We start from the raw sequence: 18,516 nt of genomic DNA, 5'->3' as shown, positions 1-18,516 counted from the left end.
GTATTCTTGTGACAAGCGAGTCTGGGATGAGAGAGCGTTCACTTTCTGTTGCTGAGTTAAGGCTAGTTTCAAGGCCAGGTCAAACATTGAAGGATGTCTTAAAGATGAAGGAAACAAGACTCCGTGTAAAAAGTTGAACGGAAGGCCAAAGAGATCGTGGACGAATGTAACGGAAATCTGAATTAGACTGTATTTTATGTCATGTTTTATCATCTCACTGTGCTGCTGATTGTCAAATCAGCAAATCATGTACCGTCTTGGCACATGATTACGGGGATATAATGCCGAGGCTACTTCTCAAATGCTGAAGAAACTAATAGAGTCAAGCAAACCATCGCTCCATACGAAGACATCCTAAGCACAGTAAAGAAAAGAAAACTGAATTGGTAAGGCCACGTGTCTTAGTCATATCGAGACTAGCCAAAACGATCATGCAAGGAACCATCCAGGCGGGAAGAAAGAGGGTTAGGCAGCGGAAAAGATGGAACGGAAAAGTGAAATATTAAGAATACCTGAAAACCGAGTGTCTCGGGTTCAGCCCACTGTTCTATATTTTCTAATGACGCCAATTGTTTGCACGTGTGCAACATGCACATCTTCATCATTTACATATAACGCCCATCGGAGAGCATTTCAGCACCGTGGCGAGAACTTGACATTTTTTCAAGACACAGCGCAATTATCAATATTTTAAGGACAGTTTTCTTCGTGTGATTATTGTAGGAAAAGGCTACCACTATCCTATTATATAACATACATTGAGATTCTGTATAAGATTTACTTTGTATTTCACAAAAACGCTTGCCGTAAGTGCACGTATGTATGTATGTATGTATATATATATATATATATATATTTATATTTATGTGTGTGTGTCCGTGTGCGTGTGCGTGCGTGTGTGTGTGTGTGTATGTGTGTGTGTGTGTGTGTGAGACTGTGCTGTGTGTGTGCCACCACCGTGAAATTAAAGTTCAGTGAAAATGCCAGGGAAATTTTTCTAACACAGTGAAATTTTGCTAACGTTACCGTGAAGATAACGTGAATTACAGTATCCGAGACTGTCTCGACAGTATTGCATCCGATTTGCTGTCGTCAACCTATCGTACGACAAATGTGGACAAACCCTTCACCACCCCCACCCCCAAAATGGTATGTTGAAAGTCCCCTACTAGCCGGTCTCGTACAAACAGGTATTCTCCAAGCAGAGGAGGGGTTCCGACTGGTTTATGACGTGTTTTAGGCGTTTTTGTTGGGCTTTCTACTTCGTCATGTTTGTTGTCTATAGAGACCAAAAAACACATGACAAAGTAGAAAGCCCGACAAAAACGGATAAAAACACGTCAAAAACCAGCCAGAACCCCTCCTCTGCTTGGAGAGTACAAACAGGGCTTTTAATTTGAATGCCGGATGCAGTTCTGCTCTGTGCGGACAAATATAGAATGGTAAACAAACTCGCACTATCACGGTAGTGCACCAAACGCAGGGGAAAAAGAATTACAGCTCTGACATGTCCATTCCGCGAATCCTAGATACTAACCACATGGGTGATCAATAAGTCCTCGGCCTCACCCAGAAATAAGGTGCACAAATAAAGTTTCGTGGAATAATTTTTAAGTATAAAGTCTTTTATGAATGTCTACCAAAATTCAAATCATGGTGATCATTACTTTGCAAACGACACTCAGTAACGCTAAGTGAGGTAGAAGGATAAAACCATGGAGAATTGAGCTGTGACCTGAGATGCAGGTCAGCCGGCTCTGCTGAAAGTCAGATACTAGCTTCTTTTTAGTTGAAATAAGAGGGGAATCTTCATCAAACATTTTGACAATGTCGTTGAAGATTTTATGCCGATTGATGGCATGAGGAACTCGACCCACACAGCTCTGACCACAGTGCACCCTTGTTTTTCTCGTCACTTACCTACTAGTTTTCAAATGGACGTCGACTAAAAATTATTGGCCACAATAATTTGAAATTTGGTGTATATTGCTAAAAGATGTCATACTACATAATTATGCCCCGAAATGTGAGTTGTGCACCTTAGTTCTGGGTGAGGCCGAGGACTTATTGATTACCCTCGTAGTTTATTATTTCATTGTTAGCGACAGACAGTAAAAACCTCCAATGCTACCACAAGTGGACATTTCTGCATTACAATCATTGTATATTTACACTCCTCCAATATTTTGGTACCTGCCTACCTGCCTACGTATACGTGCACAGGCCAGAAACTGGCCCCTTGCTTTCCAGGTGGATCCTCCAAGAAATCCTGTCCCTTGCCCTAGCCTCTGCTTCCCGAATACATATTCTGTATTTTGGTACAGGCGTAGACAAATGTAACAACATAATACAACAAGGAACCGAATTACACCTTTTTTGCAGTTGGTGTGTGCGTAAAATAAGCATACAGTTGGGGAACCATCCTAGGTTGCGTTGGCTCCGATGGTATCCAGGTTGCGAAGTACGAGTAGAGCATTACAAATGCACATATTTGCACCTACATCATTCACCATTCATGTGTTTCTATGATGCGAACCATGAAACGAATGATTGACGCCGTCTTCTCGTCTGTTATTGAGAGCAAAGTTGTCAAAATATGCCAAAATTGATTATTTCAGACGCAGTGTTATTATTTCTCATAAAAATAGACCTAACGTTCAATGATACCATCTATGAGCTGTTATTTTACCGCTTTATTGACGCCTGGTTATCGATTTTCATAGCGGAGATGAATCACCTTCAGACACTTGTGCCTATTTACGGAACTATTCAAGATTCAAAAAATAGATACTGCCTTAAACTGTAAATACAGGGTTCAAACCAATATCTTCAAACATATTACACATGTCAGACACTGCTTTTGTTACTCAAGTTGTTCTTGTTGCGTTATATGCAGTAGGATGATGCCTGCTGTCCGTTGCACAAACAGAAGTGCTTCTTTTGTGGTGTTTTGTAAGAAATGTATCTACTTGATGCGAGAAAGTCGTAAAACCACGATGATCAAAGGTAGATAGCTCAAAAACAAAATGCCGCCATTTGCGTAGGTTGTTGTTTACGGATAGCAGAGGAGTACGTGCGATGTTACAAACCTTTGATGGGACCTGGCCGTTACCACGAGTACGGAAAAGGTGCAGTTGGTCGACACTGATTGGCGGAGAGATGATCTCGTGATGCTCCGAAAATACAGACCAATGGGAGCAGCTCATGTTTGAGGCGACATAACGGCTCGTACCTGACACGCTGGCGTATTTCTTCGTCGTCTCTCGACGACTTTAGACCGTGTTCTGTGAACTGAGAAGAGAATTGTTGGGGCACCGTCTGGTTCAGATAGCCGGCCCCAAAGTTTCATTCACTATCACGACATTTTCGAAGACACAGCCTAGGGTAAGAAATATGCAGACTTGCTCTGACTGTCAGATTTATGCAGTTATTTCCATTTCTATCCTATCTCTGTAAGATTTGATGTTCTTGTGATCATCTTACTTGTGTGTGAAAACAAGTATTCCAGTGATACTCGGATTTTTTATATTGATATTTTGATTTCAATGCGGCTCTGCGTGATCATTGACAGGTATTTTTTTCTGTTCTCACAGCGACGTCAGAAGCATGAAGTGGACGGTGTTGGTCGCGGCTCTTCTGCTGTCCGCCTCGATCGTTGGGGCAAATACAACGGATGGAGGTGGGTGTGGATATTAATGATTTCTGTGTGTAGCATGAGTTGTTTGACCGCCCAAAGTTGCCCTAACATAGTTTTACAAGGTCTTCACTGTGATACGATACATGCATAATATAGATCAAACCAGAATCGCTGATCAGACCAAGCCCCCAGGCATCGCCCATGGAGTCACCCAGGAATCGGTCAGGGAGGCGTCTTAAAACTGCCTAGAGACACATCCCTAGAACCGTCGAAGAATGGTTAAAAAGTCATTCAGTGAATCACAAATGAGCCACCCATGAGTCGCCCATGAGCCGCCCATGAGGCGCCCATGAGGCGCCGATCAGCCGGCCATGAGGCGTCGATGAGCCGCCCAGTAGCTACTCATGAGCTGCCCATGAGCCAATCGGGAGCAGCCCATCAGCCACTCAAAAGCCGCCCAGGACGGCAGGAGCCACCGAGGGGCCACCCATAAGCCACTCATGAGCCGCCCAGAAGCGGCCCGGGAGCCGCGCAGTAGCTACTCAGGAACCGCCCAGATGCGTAATCTCCAAGTAGATCTTCACGGTGCACCGACAATGGTATATGCTAGCCAGACAAGCTCCAGTCCGCACCCTACGGTGCTACGGTGCTACGGTGCTGACTGGAGCTTCTCTGGCTAGCATATACGATTTTCGGTGCACCGTGTAGATCTGCTTGGAGATTACCAGATGCGGCCCTGCAGCCGCCCTGTGCATGTAGCCGCCCAGGAGTCGCCCAGGATCCGCCAAGGAGCCGCACAATAGCTACTAGAGCCGCACAAGGGCCGACAAGAAGCCACACAGGAGCCAACAAGTAGCCACTCAGGAGCCGTCCAGGAGCCGCAAAAAAAAGACACTCAGGAGCCACCCAGGACCCGCGCAATAGCTACTCAGGGGCCGCTTAGGAGCCGTCTAGGAGCCACCCAGGGGTCGCCCAGAAGCGGCCCAGGATTAGCCCAGGAGCCGCTAAATAAGCCACTCGGTAGCCGCCCAGGAACCGCCCAGAAGAGTCCCAGGAGCCGCCCAGGAACCGCCCACAAGTGGCCCAGGAGCAGCTCAGAAACCGCCAAATAAGCCACCCGGGAGCCGTCCAGGAGCAACCCAGAAGCGCCTTGGGAGCCGTGCAGTAGCTACTCAGGAACCGCTCAGATGCGGCCTAGTACTTGTAGCAGCCCAGGAGCCGTCCAGGAGCCGCGCAATAGCTACTCATGAGCTGCCCATGAGCCAATCGGGAGCAGCCCATCAGCCACTCAAAAGCCGCCCAGGACGGCAGGAGCCACCGAGGGGCCACCCATAAGCCACTCATGAGCCGCCCAGAAGCGGCCCGGGAGCCGCGCAGTAGCTACTCAGGAACCGCCCAGATGCGTAATCTCCAAGTAGATCTTCACGGTGCACCGACAATGGTATATGCTAGCCAGACAAGCTCCAGTCCGCACCCTACGGTGCTACGGTGCTACGGTGCTGACTGGAGCTTCTCTGGCTAGCATATACGATTTTCGGTGCACCGTGTAGATCTGCTTGGAGATTACCAGATGCGGCCCTGCAGCCGCCCTGTGCATGTAGCCGCCCAGGAGTCGCCCAGGATCCGCCAAGGAGCCGCACAATAGCTACTAGAGCCGCACAAGGGCCGACAAGAAGCCACACAGGAGCCAACAAGTAGCCACTCAGGAGCCGTCCAGGAGCCGCAAAAAAAAGACACTCAGGAGCCACCCAGGACCCGCGCAATAGCTACTCAGGGGCCGCTTAGGAGCCGTCTAGGAGCCACCCAGGGGTCGCCCAGAAGCGGCCCAGGATTAGCCCAGGAGCCGCTAAATAAGCCACTCGGTAGCCGCCCAGGAACCGCCCAGAAGAGTCCCAGGAGCCGCCCAGGAACCGCCCACAAGTGGCCCAGGAGCAGCTCAGAAACCGCCAAATAAGCCACCCGGGAGCCGTCCAGGAGCAACCCAGAAGCGCCTTGGGAGCCGTGCAGTAGCTACTCAGGAACCGCTCAGATGCGGCCTAGTACTTGTAGCAGCCCAGGAGCCGTCCAGGAGCCGCGCAATAGCTACTCAAGGGCCGCTCAGAGAGGACACCCAGGAGCCGCCCAGGAGCCGCCCAGAAGCCGCGCAATAGCTACTCAGGGGCCGCTATGAGCCACACAGGAGTCACCGAGGTGCCACCCATAAGCCACTCATGAGCCGCCCAGAAGCGGCCCAGGAGCCGCGCAGTAGCTACTCAGCAACCGCCCAGATGCGTAATTTCCAAGCAGATCCACACGGTGCACCGAAAATCGTATATGCTAGCCAGACAAGCTCCAGTCAGCCAGATAAGCTCCAGTCCGCACCGCAAGACTGAAGCTTCTCTGGCGTAGCATATACGATTTTCGGTGCACCGTGTAGATCTGCTTGTAGATTACCAGATGCGGCCCTGCAGCCGCCCAGTACATGTAGCCGCCCAGTAATCGACCAGTGATTAGCCGGAGAGACGCCCAGAAATCATAGGATCATACAGAGGGCTGTCCCGAAATCGGTGACGGTGTCATGAATCTACCAGACAGTCTCTCAGAAATTGACCAGAGAGTCGTCCAGAATTTTTCTTGGGAGCCGCCTAAAAATTGCCCAGGAATTCACCCAGGAATCATGCAGGCAGCCAGCAAGGAATCCGTCAGGCCGGGACCACCGAGGAATCGACTGGGGAACCGTCCTGGAATCGGCCAGGGAGGAGAACAGAATTTGACAAGGAAACTTCCCAGGAATTGCCCAGAGATCAACCGTGGAATCATGCAGGGTGACACCCAGGAATCGGACACGGAGCCCCCCAAACAATCGACCAGGGGTCCTCATAGGAATCGGCCAGGGAGCCACCTAGGAATGAACCAGAGAGCCGCCCAGAAATTGTCCAGGGAGCCGCGCCGACTAGAAACTGTCCAGGGATTCACCCAGAAAGCATAGCACCCAGCAATCGGCGAGGGAACCACCCAGCAATCGAGGAGGGGTCCTCACAGGAATCGTCCATGCAGGGAGCCACTGTTCTGAATGGTAAAGAACCATTTTGTGAACAACATTATCAATCAAGCATACACCAAGCTTGTGATATTGATATCTGAGGAAGAATTTGTTAGCTTACCCGTTACTGATATATTTGTAATAGTTTGAGGGTTAAACACAATGGGGTAAATTCCCCATTCCTCATGCACCAATGCTTACTCACCAAGCCAACTCACGAAGATAGAAGTATTAAGACAGCATTGCCAAGTAAAATGAAGATCTCCATAAATTCGCCACGGTTTTATTTTGCTCAGATGATGACGGGAAGAAGGTTTGCTCAAGATATACATCACAAGGCACAATCAGTGCGAGAAGTCGATATTTCAGAAAGCATTTTTGATTTTTCTCTTGTTTACATCAAAACATGACGGTGATGCCGCGAGGCGGATAAGTACTGGCACATGAAGCCAGCTCGACACAGCAAAATGAGAGAGGAGTTTTTCCATACCTAATACAGATTAACAACCGAGTCCTGGCTTTTGTATAATTTTCTGATATGTGGATGGCGCATATGCATGTGAGAATGACATGGTCCTGTGAAACCCGTGCTGATGTGTTCATATAACGCTTCTGTGATTGTTGATTTTGAGATAAGATATATGACACTGACACTGTTCCTGCATAATTTGACAAATCGTTGGATTGTAGATTCTACATCTGCACCAGGTGATGTATTTGACTTTGATTGTCTCTCAGTTCCTGGGTCTTACTACGGAAAGTCTTGATATATACAATGTTTGCCTATTGTCACGAAGGGTAATTCTATTTTCTTATTATTATTATTATTATTATTATTATTTTTAATTCAGCAACAATCTGAAGAAGTATATAGCTCATTCTCATGTCGAATGCTTTCACTGGAAATTCTGCAGGAATCTCAAGTATTTTCAGGCCTTGAACGTTCGCTTACATCAGTTGCCTTATCAAACTTCAGCTGGTTTACTTGTCGTTTTATCAGATGGAATCTTGAACAATCTCTTTTGCACCATTGCATGTAGATGACGCTAAATGATATGTCATTTATTTCAATCACATTCTTACCAGATTTGAAGCAAGGTAAGTTCTACATGTGTCAAACATTTTCACAAGTGTCTGGAACATATGTACGCAGAGTCTTAAAAGATATGTTGTTTGCATATGCGTAGGAGTTGTCTCAAATGTTTAATTTTCTATCACTATAATGTTCCTGTGTATCTGTTTGATAGTGTAATATTGCCAAGTAGTTTTCTTTGAATACTGAGCAACAACAGTTGCTTTATATTTGCATTTAATAACTTTTGAGTCGTCTTACCAGGGAATATCTCTCTTTTTTTGCGCCGTTTACATCAATTAGCAGTTCAATAATGTTGATCAACAATTTGGAGAAAAGAAAAGTTCTCTTTTGAGCACAGCTCTTCACTGGTGTCAAGTTGTGTACAGTCTTGGCTTGGTATGTTATTTGCATTCACAGGCACATAGAATCTGTTCCGTTTTCCTTCAAAACCTATCTGTTTATCTGTTGTATCACATATGCAGGTCTCTTTTGTTGAAAAATACATACACTCTACATACCTAAACACCGTTGACTTTTGGACCTTTCAAGAGTGTCGATTAACTCTTGGGTGGGTTGTGTTATTAGGGAGCATTTTCAATAATTTCTCAGAACCGAAGTTTTTTTTAGTTTTGTAATGCCATCTGTTTGCATCATGCTGCTCAACAACATGAAGCAATGAAGAATGATTTCCTTTGTCCAATTTTACACTGGTGCCTTCTAATGTAGGGTCTTGGATAGGTATGTTATTTGTTTTTGCAGGGACATCAGATCGTCCTATTTTTTCTTCCAAAAAGTTATCTGTGTATTTGCGTGATGTTAAAGATTTTACGGGTCTTTTTTGCATCGTTCCCAACACAGTTGCTCTACGTCACATCAATTTTTAATTTCAATTTCAATTATGTTTTTGTTTGCCTCGTCAACACTTAGGTAGTTTTTTTTCACTGGAAATCTTGCTTAACATCTAATGCACCAACCAATACTTAAAAGTTGATATATCAGAAAGTATTGTGGATTTTGGCTCTTGTTCATATAAAATATTTTCCCCGGAAGACATGTCAGTGGTGCCATGAGCCAGATATACATAAATACAGTTCTAAACAGTGAAATAAGACAGGAGTTTGTCCACACCTGAAGTAGATAAACAACCCCGTCCTGGATTCTGCATAATTTGGAGCTGTGTAGATGACGCATATAGCGCATGTGAGAGTTAAGTAGAAAACCCTGGTCCTGTGAAACCCGTACTGATCTGTTCATATAAAAGTTCTGTGACTTGTAATTGTGAGGTATTATATCTTCACAAAGGAGACCTTTTCTATTCCTATTCTATTCAACAATCTGGAACGATGCATATTCCATTCTCATTTCCTCATTTTCACTGGTATATTGGCGACAACACCAAATAGTTTTTTTTCTTACCAAGCGTCTCCGTGTATCTGTTTGAGTGTGAAATATTTTCAGGTCTTTTACGTTGGGAACATTAATCTATGTACTTCACACCAACATTAGTTACCTTATCTAGCTTTAGCTGTTGCTTCGACAATTCCTATGCCAATTAAGTTGACCGTGGCCGTTGAGTTTGTCATCTATTCGTACTACCTTTTATACGAGTATTCTGATTACATTTGCAGGAATTGTTCAAATTGTTTTAATTTCAGAAACGTATCTATGTATCTGTTTGGCAGTGTTATATTTTCAAGTCTTGTTCGGTGGACACTGCAGTTTCCGAACACCAGCACAAGTTGCTTCATTTGACTTTGATTGGGTAGATTTACTAGGAGAAATTGTCAAAGATCTCCTCAGGTCAATAAGCGTGTCATCTATTTCAACTCTACATTCTGGGCTGGGTCTTTTCCCTGGTTTTCTGGTGTAAACTTTACTTGTGTGTTTATTGCATTTACAGGTACAGGTTCCGTTTTGCTTCAAAATTTTCTCTTCTTTTAGACTCTGAAATAAAGCCTTTGCACTTGTTTTTAGCTTAAAGCCATAGTGTCCCAACCTCAAACCAATATCAGTTGGCCTTTTTATTTTAGCTGTTTATGAGTTGTTCGGTAGTTTCATTAGGGACAACAGTCTCTACACACCGGTACCGTTTTGAAGTCTTTTGTCAGTTAGTATTTCATTATATCACTTAACAATGAGTTATCATATCAGTCAACAATTTGAAAGACCGGATATCAAACTTTTTTCTTGTGTCTAACTCGGTGCAAGATTTTCTTATATATTTCATTTTTCGGATGTAGGAGCTTCGTGAATGAGTATTGGATACACTTGCGGAAATAGCACATCATCAGATCCAATATTTTACTTGCTGAGACAAATATCTGCCTGGCACTATAGTCTTTTCAGTTTTTGTTTTTTGGAATCTGCAGTTTTTCTGTTTATCGGAGGGGGGCTCTGGGGAAAGGCAAAAGTCTTCAATCAACTTATAATGCATTTTGTTGTCTACTTAGACAAGTACTATGCTAATCAGTTGTTTGTAAATATTCCGTCTGTGATGGACACTGAGGATTATTGGCTCCAATGTCATTCTCCACAAACAAAGTCGAGGTATTTTCAATGTATGAATCGTCTGATCCCAGGTCTGATAGTTACCTAAAGTAAGGATTTTCGGACTTTATCAAATGTATTGGTGAACTGTTCTTTCGGTTACAAGCAGAGATAAATATGTCTCAGGTACTTCTCATTATACGTGCCAAATCATGGTGTACGTCAATAAGATTTCTTGAATTTGCGGGGTATTTACTATAAAGATGTTGTTTTACAACAGCAGTTTACAAACTTCAACATCTGTTGTTTTATTTGACCTCAGTAGGTTACTAGCTCTTTAGTCGTTTTAGCAGGGAAAATGTTCAACAATTTCTTATACATTATTGAGTTGTTCATTTTCAGTCAGTGGGTAATTTTTGTGTGTCTAACGTCTTCATCGATATCCTTTCATGTAAACATGTGTTCGGATATGTTATTTTCATGTGCAGGAGCATGAAATCGTTTCATTGTTTTTTTGCTAACATTCTTCTGTGTATCTGTTTGACAGCCTAGTGATTTTATGTCTTCTTCGTTTGGAACTGCAGTTCACAACCTGTGTTGTTCAATGCTTTTGTAAATAGAGGTATTGTGTTTATTGATGATATATTGAATGCAAATAGTTCTATAATGTCTTATGTTGAATTTTGTGCCAAGTATGGCCCAGTTTATTTGTGATTACCTGCATTATACACAGCTGATAGCTGCTATTCCAAGAAAATGGAAGTCTAATACTTGGCTTGATCAGACAAATATTAATAGAGATATGCATAGCTTTTCTTTGACATCTCTTAAACTAATAGATGTCCTATACAATGTGCAATTATCATGGCTGTACCTCTTTGACACTCCAATCCCCTGGAAAAAGCTTTTACCTCCATATTACGATGTACCATTGACCCAACTTCTAGATTATTGCAATATAAACTTATTCATAAAATTCTGCATACCATTAGGCTTTTATATATTTGGAAGTGTATAGCCCCTTATGCTTACTTTGCCATCTTGAAGAAGAAACATACACTCATGTCTTCTTGGATTGTATCCGTGTAGTCTCCTTTTGGAATGAAACAAAAATTTGGTATAGAGATAAAACGGGACAAAATTTACATTTAAACCCCTTCAATGTTATATTTGGAAATGTAGCCTCTGAAACCTTGAAAATCTGACGATTTTATTGGCCAAAAGATATATTTTCAAAGCAGAGGCAAATCAAACTAAAATTTCAAAACATTCCAATTACGTTAATCTATTCCACCAAGTAGAGTATATCATCGCGACAAGGAGGGGAAGACTAGAAAAACACCTCGTAAATGGAATGATTTATGTTACACTCTGTAATGTCTTAATTTGATTTGCTGGATGCTGCTTTATGTACAGTTGTATTATTTTGACTAAAAAAAAGTATTAAAAAAGAGTTTCTTAGAAAACTCGACTCCAGTTGGGCTCAGATAGTCTGTCAGCTCTTGAATGTTTTTACATTGGGGAATCTCTTGTGCATCATTTATATCAATTATAGTTAGCTGTTCGTTTACACATTTAGTTATATAACGCCTCACTCCACAAGTATAGGAGGGAAATACATTGTTTTTCTTGGGGTTCCCTCTTCTTCTCAGTCTACTTCTTATTTTGTCATTTGGTCAAATGGATTCAACTATAGTGCAGAATTATTTCCGGACCGTATTCTTCTTCATTTTTTAGATATAGGTCTTTAAGATTATTTTATTTCAATTTTTTTTTGAAAATGTTTTTTTGTTTGTTTCCTGCTTGGGTATCAAAACTAAATGACCCGAAAACTGACAATGAACTGTTTAAGACACATATCCAGAGGACCCCGTTCATTTTTTTTGACATACACTACTTCGAAATTATCTATTTTGGGACTTGCTGGTATATTCAAACCAAAATGGTATATTTAGGGCTCCTGTGCCCCGGTATTATGACTTCATTAACATTTTGTACATACATCACTTGAAAATGACTTTTATTTTACTATCATCAGAGCAAAAATGTATATTTTAGTTTTCCATTCCCAATCTCTGTATTTGTTAAACAAGCATTTTTGGAACTTGTTGTTCGTAGGAAGACATGATTAAAAAACCGTACAGCAACTGATTTTTAGTTAGCTCTTTGGGTCGTTTTATATGGTGTAATATTAATCTCTTATGCGCGATTTAGTAATTATTCTTATTAAGTATGCAGTTCATTCATTATTTTTGTTCTATAACTCTTTATTCATAACATAATTTTAATTATTATTATTATTATCAATTACTCTTTATTCATAACACAACGTTATTCATAGTATTTTTGGTTCTATAACTCACCAACCTAGATTTCTTTATCATGTCTTTTCCGTGGTTTCTTCTTAATTCGGGCTTTGTAGAATTGCCTTTTGCATTGACAGGACCTACATGTGCAGTGATTTTTTTAGTATTTCATCCGTGTAAATGCCCGGCAGTACAATCCTTGTCTGTTGGAATCCTTTGGTGTTTTTTGTCGAATAAACGTTTTGGCATGGGCAGACGGTTCCATATCTGACTGTCAACAGGAACAAGAGTTATCGTTGATATAAAAAAAATAATTCTTTTAAGCGAAGTAGTATTAAGGGTTGGAGTTTAGTTTTGTAGGTACATCCTCGGACAATATTTCCATAGATCGGATTTGGATCGGATCAGGCTATTGACAGAATTGTATATGTCTACTCTCGGCGTAGACCCTCCAGTCAGTTCTAGAGATCCCCAGCCCTTGGAGTGTGTCGAATATCTTGGGCGTTTCCATGTCGGGTTGGGTTCCGATGAAATCATGATCAGTTTGATGACGTCCTGAGTAGGAACCGCCCTGGAGACGTGACCCAGGAAAATCATTGGTTAGTTCTGCGACGGACTGTTTCGTTGGAAATGAAGTCATCCCTCCGGATGCCTTCAATCTTTCTCAGGCACTGAGAGCCGAGGGCATCTAGTTTGTGAAGCATCAATCTGTAGAAACGTAAAATTCTTTTTCAATAGTGTCGTCTCATGGAAGGTCTTGAATAGGTATGCTACTTGTATTTTTTTAGACATCACATTATCGTTGTTTTTCTTCCTCAAATGTATCCGAGTATTTCCTGACATTGTAGCATTTTCAGCTCAGGACGTGTTCATCAAAAACTTAAATTGTTTGCTAGCTCTGTCATTTCATCGGGAGAAATCTTTAACAGTCTCTTATGCACCATTTAAAGTCCACCTTTATCAAGCATGCCCTTTATTTTTGTTATATTACTTAACAATCTTCAAGCAGATTTGTCGTGTCCAACCATTTTCGCCTGATGTAGGGCCTTGTCTTGGGATGTCTTTGCATTCACAGGACAGACAAACAGACAGACAGACAGACAGACAGACAGACAGTAATTCTATATGTTCTTACTGAGACATGTACTTGTTTATCTGCCTGGCAATACAGTCTTTTCTGGTCCTATTTGTTGGAATCTGCTGTTTTCGTCGTTTTCGGAGAATTTGATTGGCAGACGGTTCAATATCTGACGGTCAACTTGGAAGATGTGTGATCGTTATGTTGTCTATGTATGGATCTTGAGGGTGGTCCCTTCAGTTAACTGAGTAACTGACTTCCAAGGGGCCCTTACAAAGTCATAACAAATCAGAAAATAAAAAGGATAACTTGACATAAACCGAATGAATGCTACATTCACAATAATATAACATGAATCAGTAATCATCAAGCATGGGATAAGAAACCAATCACAACTCAGGATAAATTCAAAACAAAAACAACTAAAAATCACAAAGGTCATTCCACTGAGAGTCAGAGGTCAATTTCTTTCTAGTGGTCGGAGGTCAGTGGTATAACGGTTTTGTATGTTTATCAGTGCCTGTTTAATTCTAGCGATTGATGAATATGGTTTAGTACCGGGATTTACCTGGTTGTAGATTGTAGCAGCCCAGTATGCAAGTGCACGCTGTCCGGAACTAGTAGTGTACCTGGGTGTGTGTAGTAAGTTAGCCTGTTTGATATCATGGCTGTGGATGTCTGTTGTAATTGAAAGTGTTGCATTTGAGGAGGTAGCTGGGGTCAAGGTCAAGACCGTGGTGCAGTTGTGCTGGGTTCTTCTCTCTTAAAGACCCCAGTAAAACTCTATAAAGCCTGGATAATGTAAACTATAGGCTTCAGTGTGCTACTGGCAGCCGTGCAGTGCACATCAGTGGAGGCCTGGCTGAGACAGTTTACCAGTTACTCTTCAACTTATGTTTGAAATAACAACAGATATCAGAAATTAAAGAATGGCTGCACATCAAGAAGGACACTTAGCCCAGAAATAAAGTAATGACAACAATGGCTTGTGATTTAGTTTGAGACATTGACTGGCAGTGGCAGTTATGTGTACATTTCTACAGCGCCCCAGTCCATACTGGTTTCTTAGACTACAAGTGGACGCCAAAATTACAAGTCATATTTCTAGACACACAACTACCAAAGCTAATGTGGGAAAGACATGTAGATACAGTTTGATAATCGGACACTACATTGACAGGGTTGATTGGAAAATTTGAACAAGGCTGATATCAAAACCTGAAAGTTGTAGATAGTATCGTCTTGATCATCCAAGGATTTTATCTGATTGAAATCTCCTTGGATTATGTAACTTTCTTACAGTTATCTGAGCCATTCTGCATGGTTGAGAATGTTCCTATGAAAACCAGTACAAAAAATGTTTGAATTTCTTTACCAGTATTATGTTAATCTGTTCTTGCCCATTGTTCTGGGATGGCAGACGCTCTAATCCTTTTATGAATTTATGTGGTTATGGGGGTCAATCCACGACCCAGCATTCAAGCTGCTGGACATGTCACAGTAGGAACACTTCCTTTACGACTTTCCCAGGGTAAATTTCTGGCCGGTTTAAAGGAATTTCCAGCCAAGTGCCTGGTGTAGTTGGTTGACGTTGGCTCTGTTGTCACGTGACAGGATGATTCTGACTGCTCTGTTTGGAGTACTTGAAGTCGCTGTTTCAGTGCATTGCAGCTCTCACAGTAGGGTAAGACCATAGCATTGCACAACGTATTGGAAACTCTTGTACAGAGGTAGGGTCTAATGCGTCTTATCATGCCCAGACACTGGGCCACCTTACTATGCAAGGTATCAATATGCTCTGATCTGCATAGCTTAAATTAGCATCAAATACCACACCCAGGTATTTGAAATAAGATACTCTTTCCAATTGGTTGAGTCCGATCTTAATTGTCAGATTAGGTTGGGCGATCTAAAAGATTTCTTTTAACAGTCAATATCACGTATATGATTAGATGTTTAGATTAATGGCGTAATGGAAGAATGACCTCCCTAGATTAAGGCAATATCTGGGATTCTTCTTTTTATATCAATCTTCCAAGCACAGGTTTGATTTGGTAAAGGTAGTGACATTATACTTCCAATTAGATATGTTGGTCAGCTACTTAGTTGGTGATGGGAAGATGTGAGATGGGTTCTTCTGGTCATACTCACAAAATGATAGTGTTTGGTAATGATCTTTGCTGACTTAACATGCAAGTTTGGCAGAACTGAGGGGTAGGCACCGTGTATCATTCTGCAATGGTATGTTGTCAATGTTCTGTAGAGCCAGTGATGTTGGATGGTTTAACATTGTAATCAAAGACGTGCAATAATGAATGAATTTCATTCTCATTTAGCTCCTCATGTAATGCATATCCATGTATGATTAATCAAGTTCACATATAAGGAGAAATTCAAACTCTACAACTGGATAAATATTCGGAGATTTATTTCCGGACGTTTCGAGTGACATCCATCACTCTTCTTCAGCGTCACTAAAGTGAACTAGCAGAACTAACCAGTACTTATATACAATGACTAGAAAAACCGGTTTTTACATGGCAAATCACACAGTCATGCATAAGCGACATTGTAATGTAAAATAGGTTAGGAAGGTTCCTATGGTAAGACAACACATTGCAATGTAAAAAAGGTTAGGAAGGTTCCTATGGTAAGATATTACACCATAGGAAAAGTTATTGTCCTTTGGGGGAGGGTGGAGTCCCAGGTACCCGAGAGTTCTACGCGGAGTCCTCCCTTCCTGTTCAAGGTGGGGTTGTAGATTCTCTCGTAGATGGCCTCCCTGATTCCGCGTTCGTACCAACGTGGTTCACGATCCAGGACGTCCGGTGTCTCCAGTTTGAATGAGTGGCCCCGGTGATGTTTCATGTGATGGTAGATGGCCGATGAGTACTTGCTTGCTGTAGCCCTGCAATGTTGATTGTACTTGTACCTTGTCTTCAGTGGTTGGCTGGTTTCTCCAATGTAGGTGTCGCGGCACTGTGGATGTTCACACTTAAGTCTATAGATGACGTCGGATTTGATGTGTTTGCGTACGCGGTCCTTTGGATGGACCAGCTTCTGTCTGAGGGTAGAGTAGGGTTTGAAGCTGGTGGCGATGTTGAAGCCTTGCAGGATTCGCCGGAGTTTCTCTGATACTCCTTGGATGTACGGAATAGTGGCATTCGCTGTTGTCTTCCTCTTCTGCATATGTTTCTCGTTCGAAAGTTTCTTGGATTCGTCAGCAGGTTTGAGTGCTTTGTGAAAGGTCCATCGTTTGTAGTCACACTTGTTCAAGGCGTTCTCAAGGTGTCTGTGCTCGTTGGACTTGGCTTCTTCTGAAGTGATGATGGTGTCCGCTCGGTGAAGAAAGGTTTTGATGACACCAAGTTTCTGTTCCAGGGGGTGATGGGACTGGAAGGCTAGGTACTGGTCGGTGTGGGTGGGCTTCCGGTATGCATCCACATTGAGGTGGCCGTCTTCTTCCACGATGACTTTGGAGTCCAGGAAGGGCAGTGTGTTGTTCTGACTCTCCTCCTGGGTGAACTTGATGTTAGTTCTGCTAGTTCACTTTAGTGACGCTGAAGAAGAGTGATGGATGTCACTCGAAACGTCCGGAAATAAATCTCCGAATATTTATCTAGTCGTAGAGTTTGAATTTCTCCTTATATATTGTTTACCTGGATGTCTAACCTTCACAAACGAACCAAGTTCACACTATATTGTTTTGTTTATTTATCATCTAACTTATTTCTTTGTTTTATTGATTTATCCAAATTCTTACAATTTGATAAAGGGAGGCCTTTACATAAACATATTAGCTTTCGGCCTTCCTTGCACTGTGTCATTTGCGTTTGTATTTCATTGTTATGTATTCATCACTTTTTAATGCGATCATACAAATCAAATCTAATCACAGAGTTGACCTATCCCTTACATTATGCTTCCAATTATTCGCGTTGGCCAGCTGCCTTGTAGGCGATGGACAGATGTGAGTCGGGTGCTAAGGTGGTAAAAGTTTCCTAATCAATTATTCAAATAAAGTCCTAATTTGGATTTCATTGTGTGTGTCTAAGCTACCTGAATACCGAATACTACGAAAATACGTCATTCTTTTGTGCATTTATCCTCCTTGAAACAAGTTTAAAAATGCCCCTGCAGTTCCAGAGTAAGCTGCTAGGGGGCACAATCATACATTACGTCTTCCTTACATCAAAAGCTATCTGTGACCAAAAGCTTAGACATAGCATGTCCAGGACAAAAGATACTGCTGCAGTACCAATGTCACACACCAGGGGGCCCAAAATTGACATTTACCATCGTTCACTTTAGTGACGCTGAAGAAGAGTGATGGATGTCACTCGAAACGTCCGGAAATAAATCTCCGAATATTTATCTAGTCGTAGAGTTTGAATTTCTCCTTATATATTGTTTACCTGGATGTCTAACCTTCACAAACGAACCAAGTTCACACTATATTGTTTTGTTTATTTATCATCTAACTTATTTCTTTGTTTTATTGATTTATCCAAATTCTTACAATTTGATAAAGGGAGGCCTTTACATAAACATATTAGCTTTCGGCCTTCCTTGCACTGTGTCATTTGCGTTTGTATTTCATTGTTATGTATTCATCACTTTTTAATGCGATCATACAAATCAAATCTAATCACAGAGTTGACCTATCCCTTACATTATGCTTCCAATTATTCGCGTTGGCCAGCTGCCTTGTAGGCGATGGACAGATGTGAGTCGGGTGCTAAGGTGGTAAAAGTTTCCTAATCAATTATTCAAATAAAGTCCTAATTTGGATTTCATTGTGTGTGTCTAAGCTACCTGAATACCGAATACTACGAAAATACGTCATTCTTTTGTGCATTTATCCTCCTTGAAACAAGTTTAAAAATGCCCCTGCAGGTCCAGAGTAAGCTG

The 18,516-nt window shown here is 42.1% G+C and overlaps 1 protein-coding gene across 1 annotated transcript in view; it reads left to right on the top strand.

The window, feature by feature from the left end:
* The first annotated feature begins 3,211 nt into the window (after window positions 1-3,211).
* Window positions 3,212-18,516, top strand: part of LOC136442057 (IgGFc-binding protein-like) — a 78,087-nt gene continuing 62,782 nt past the window's right edge. Inside the window, exons 1-2 of the mRNA XM_066438659.1 lie at window positions 3,212-3,384; window positions 3,603-3,679. Coding sequence (XP_066294756.1) covers window positions 3,607-3,679 — 73 coding nt within the window. The 5' untranslated portion in view covers window positions 3,212-3,384; window positions 3,603-3,606. The remainder of the gene's footprint in view (window positions 3,385-3,602; window positions 3,680-18,516) is intronic.

Source organism: Branchiostoma lanceolatum, chromosome 9 (assembly GCF_035083965.1).
Source record: "Branchiostoma lanceolatum isolate klBraLanc5 chromosome 9, klBraLanc5.hap2, whole genome shotgun sequence".
Lineage (NCBI taxonomy): Eukaryota > Metazoa > Chordata > Leptocardii > Amphioxiformes > Branchiostomatidae > Branchiostoma > Branchiostoma lanceolatum.
The sequence above is the reverse complement of the archived record's forward strand: the minus strand, read 5'-3'. Positions and strand labels throughout refer to the sequence as shown.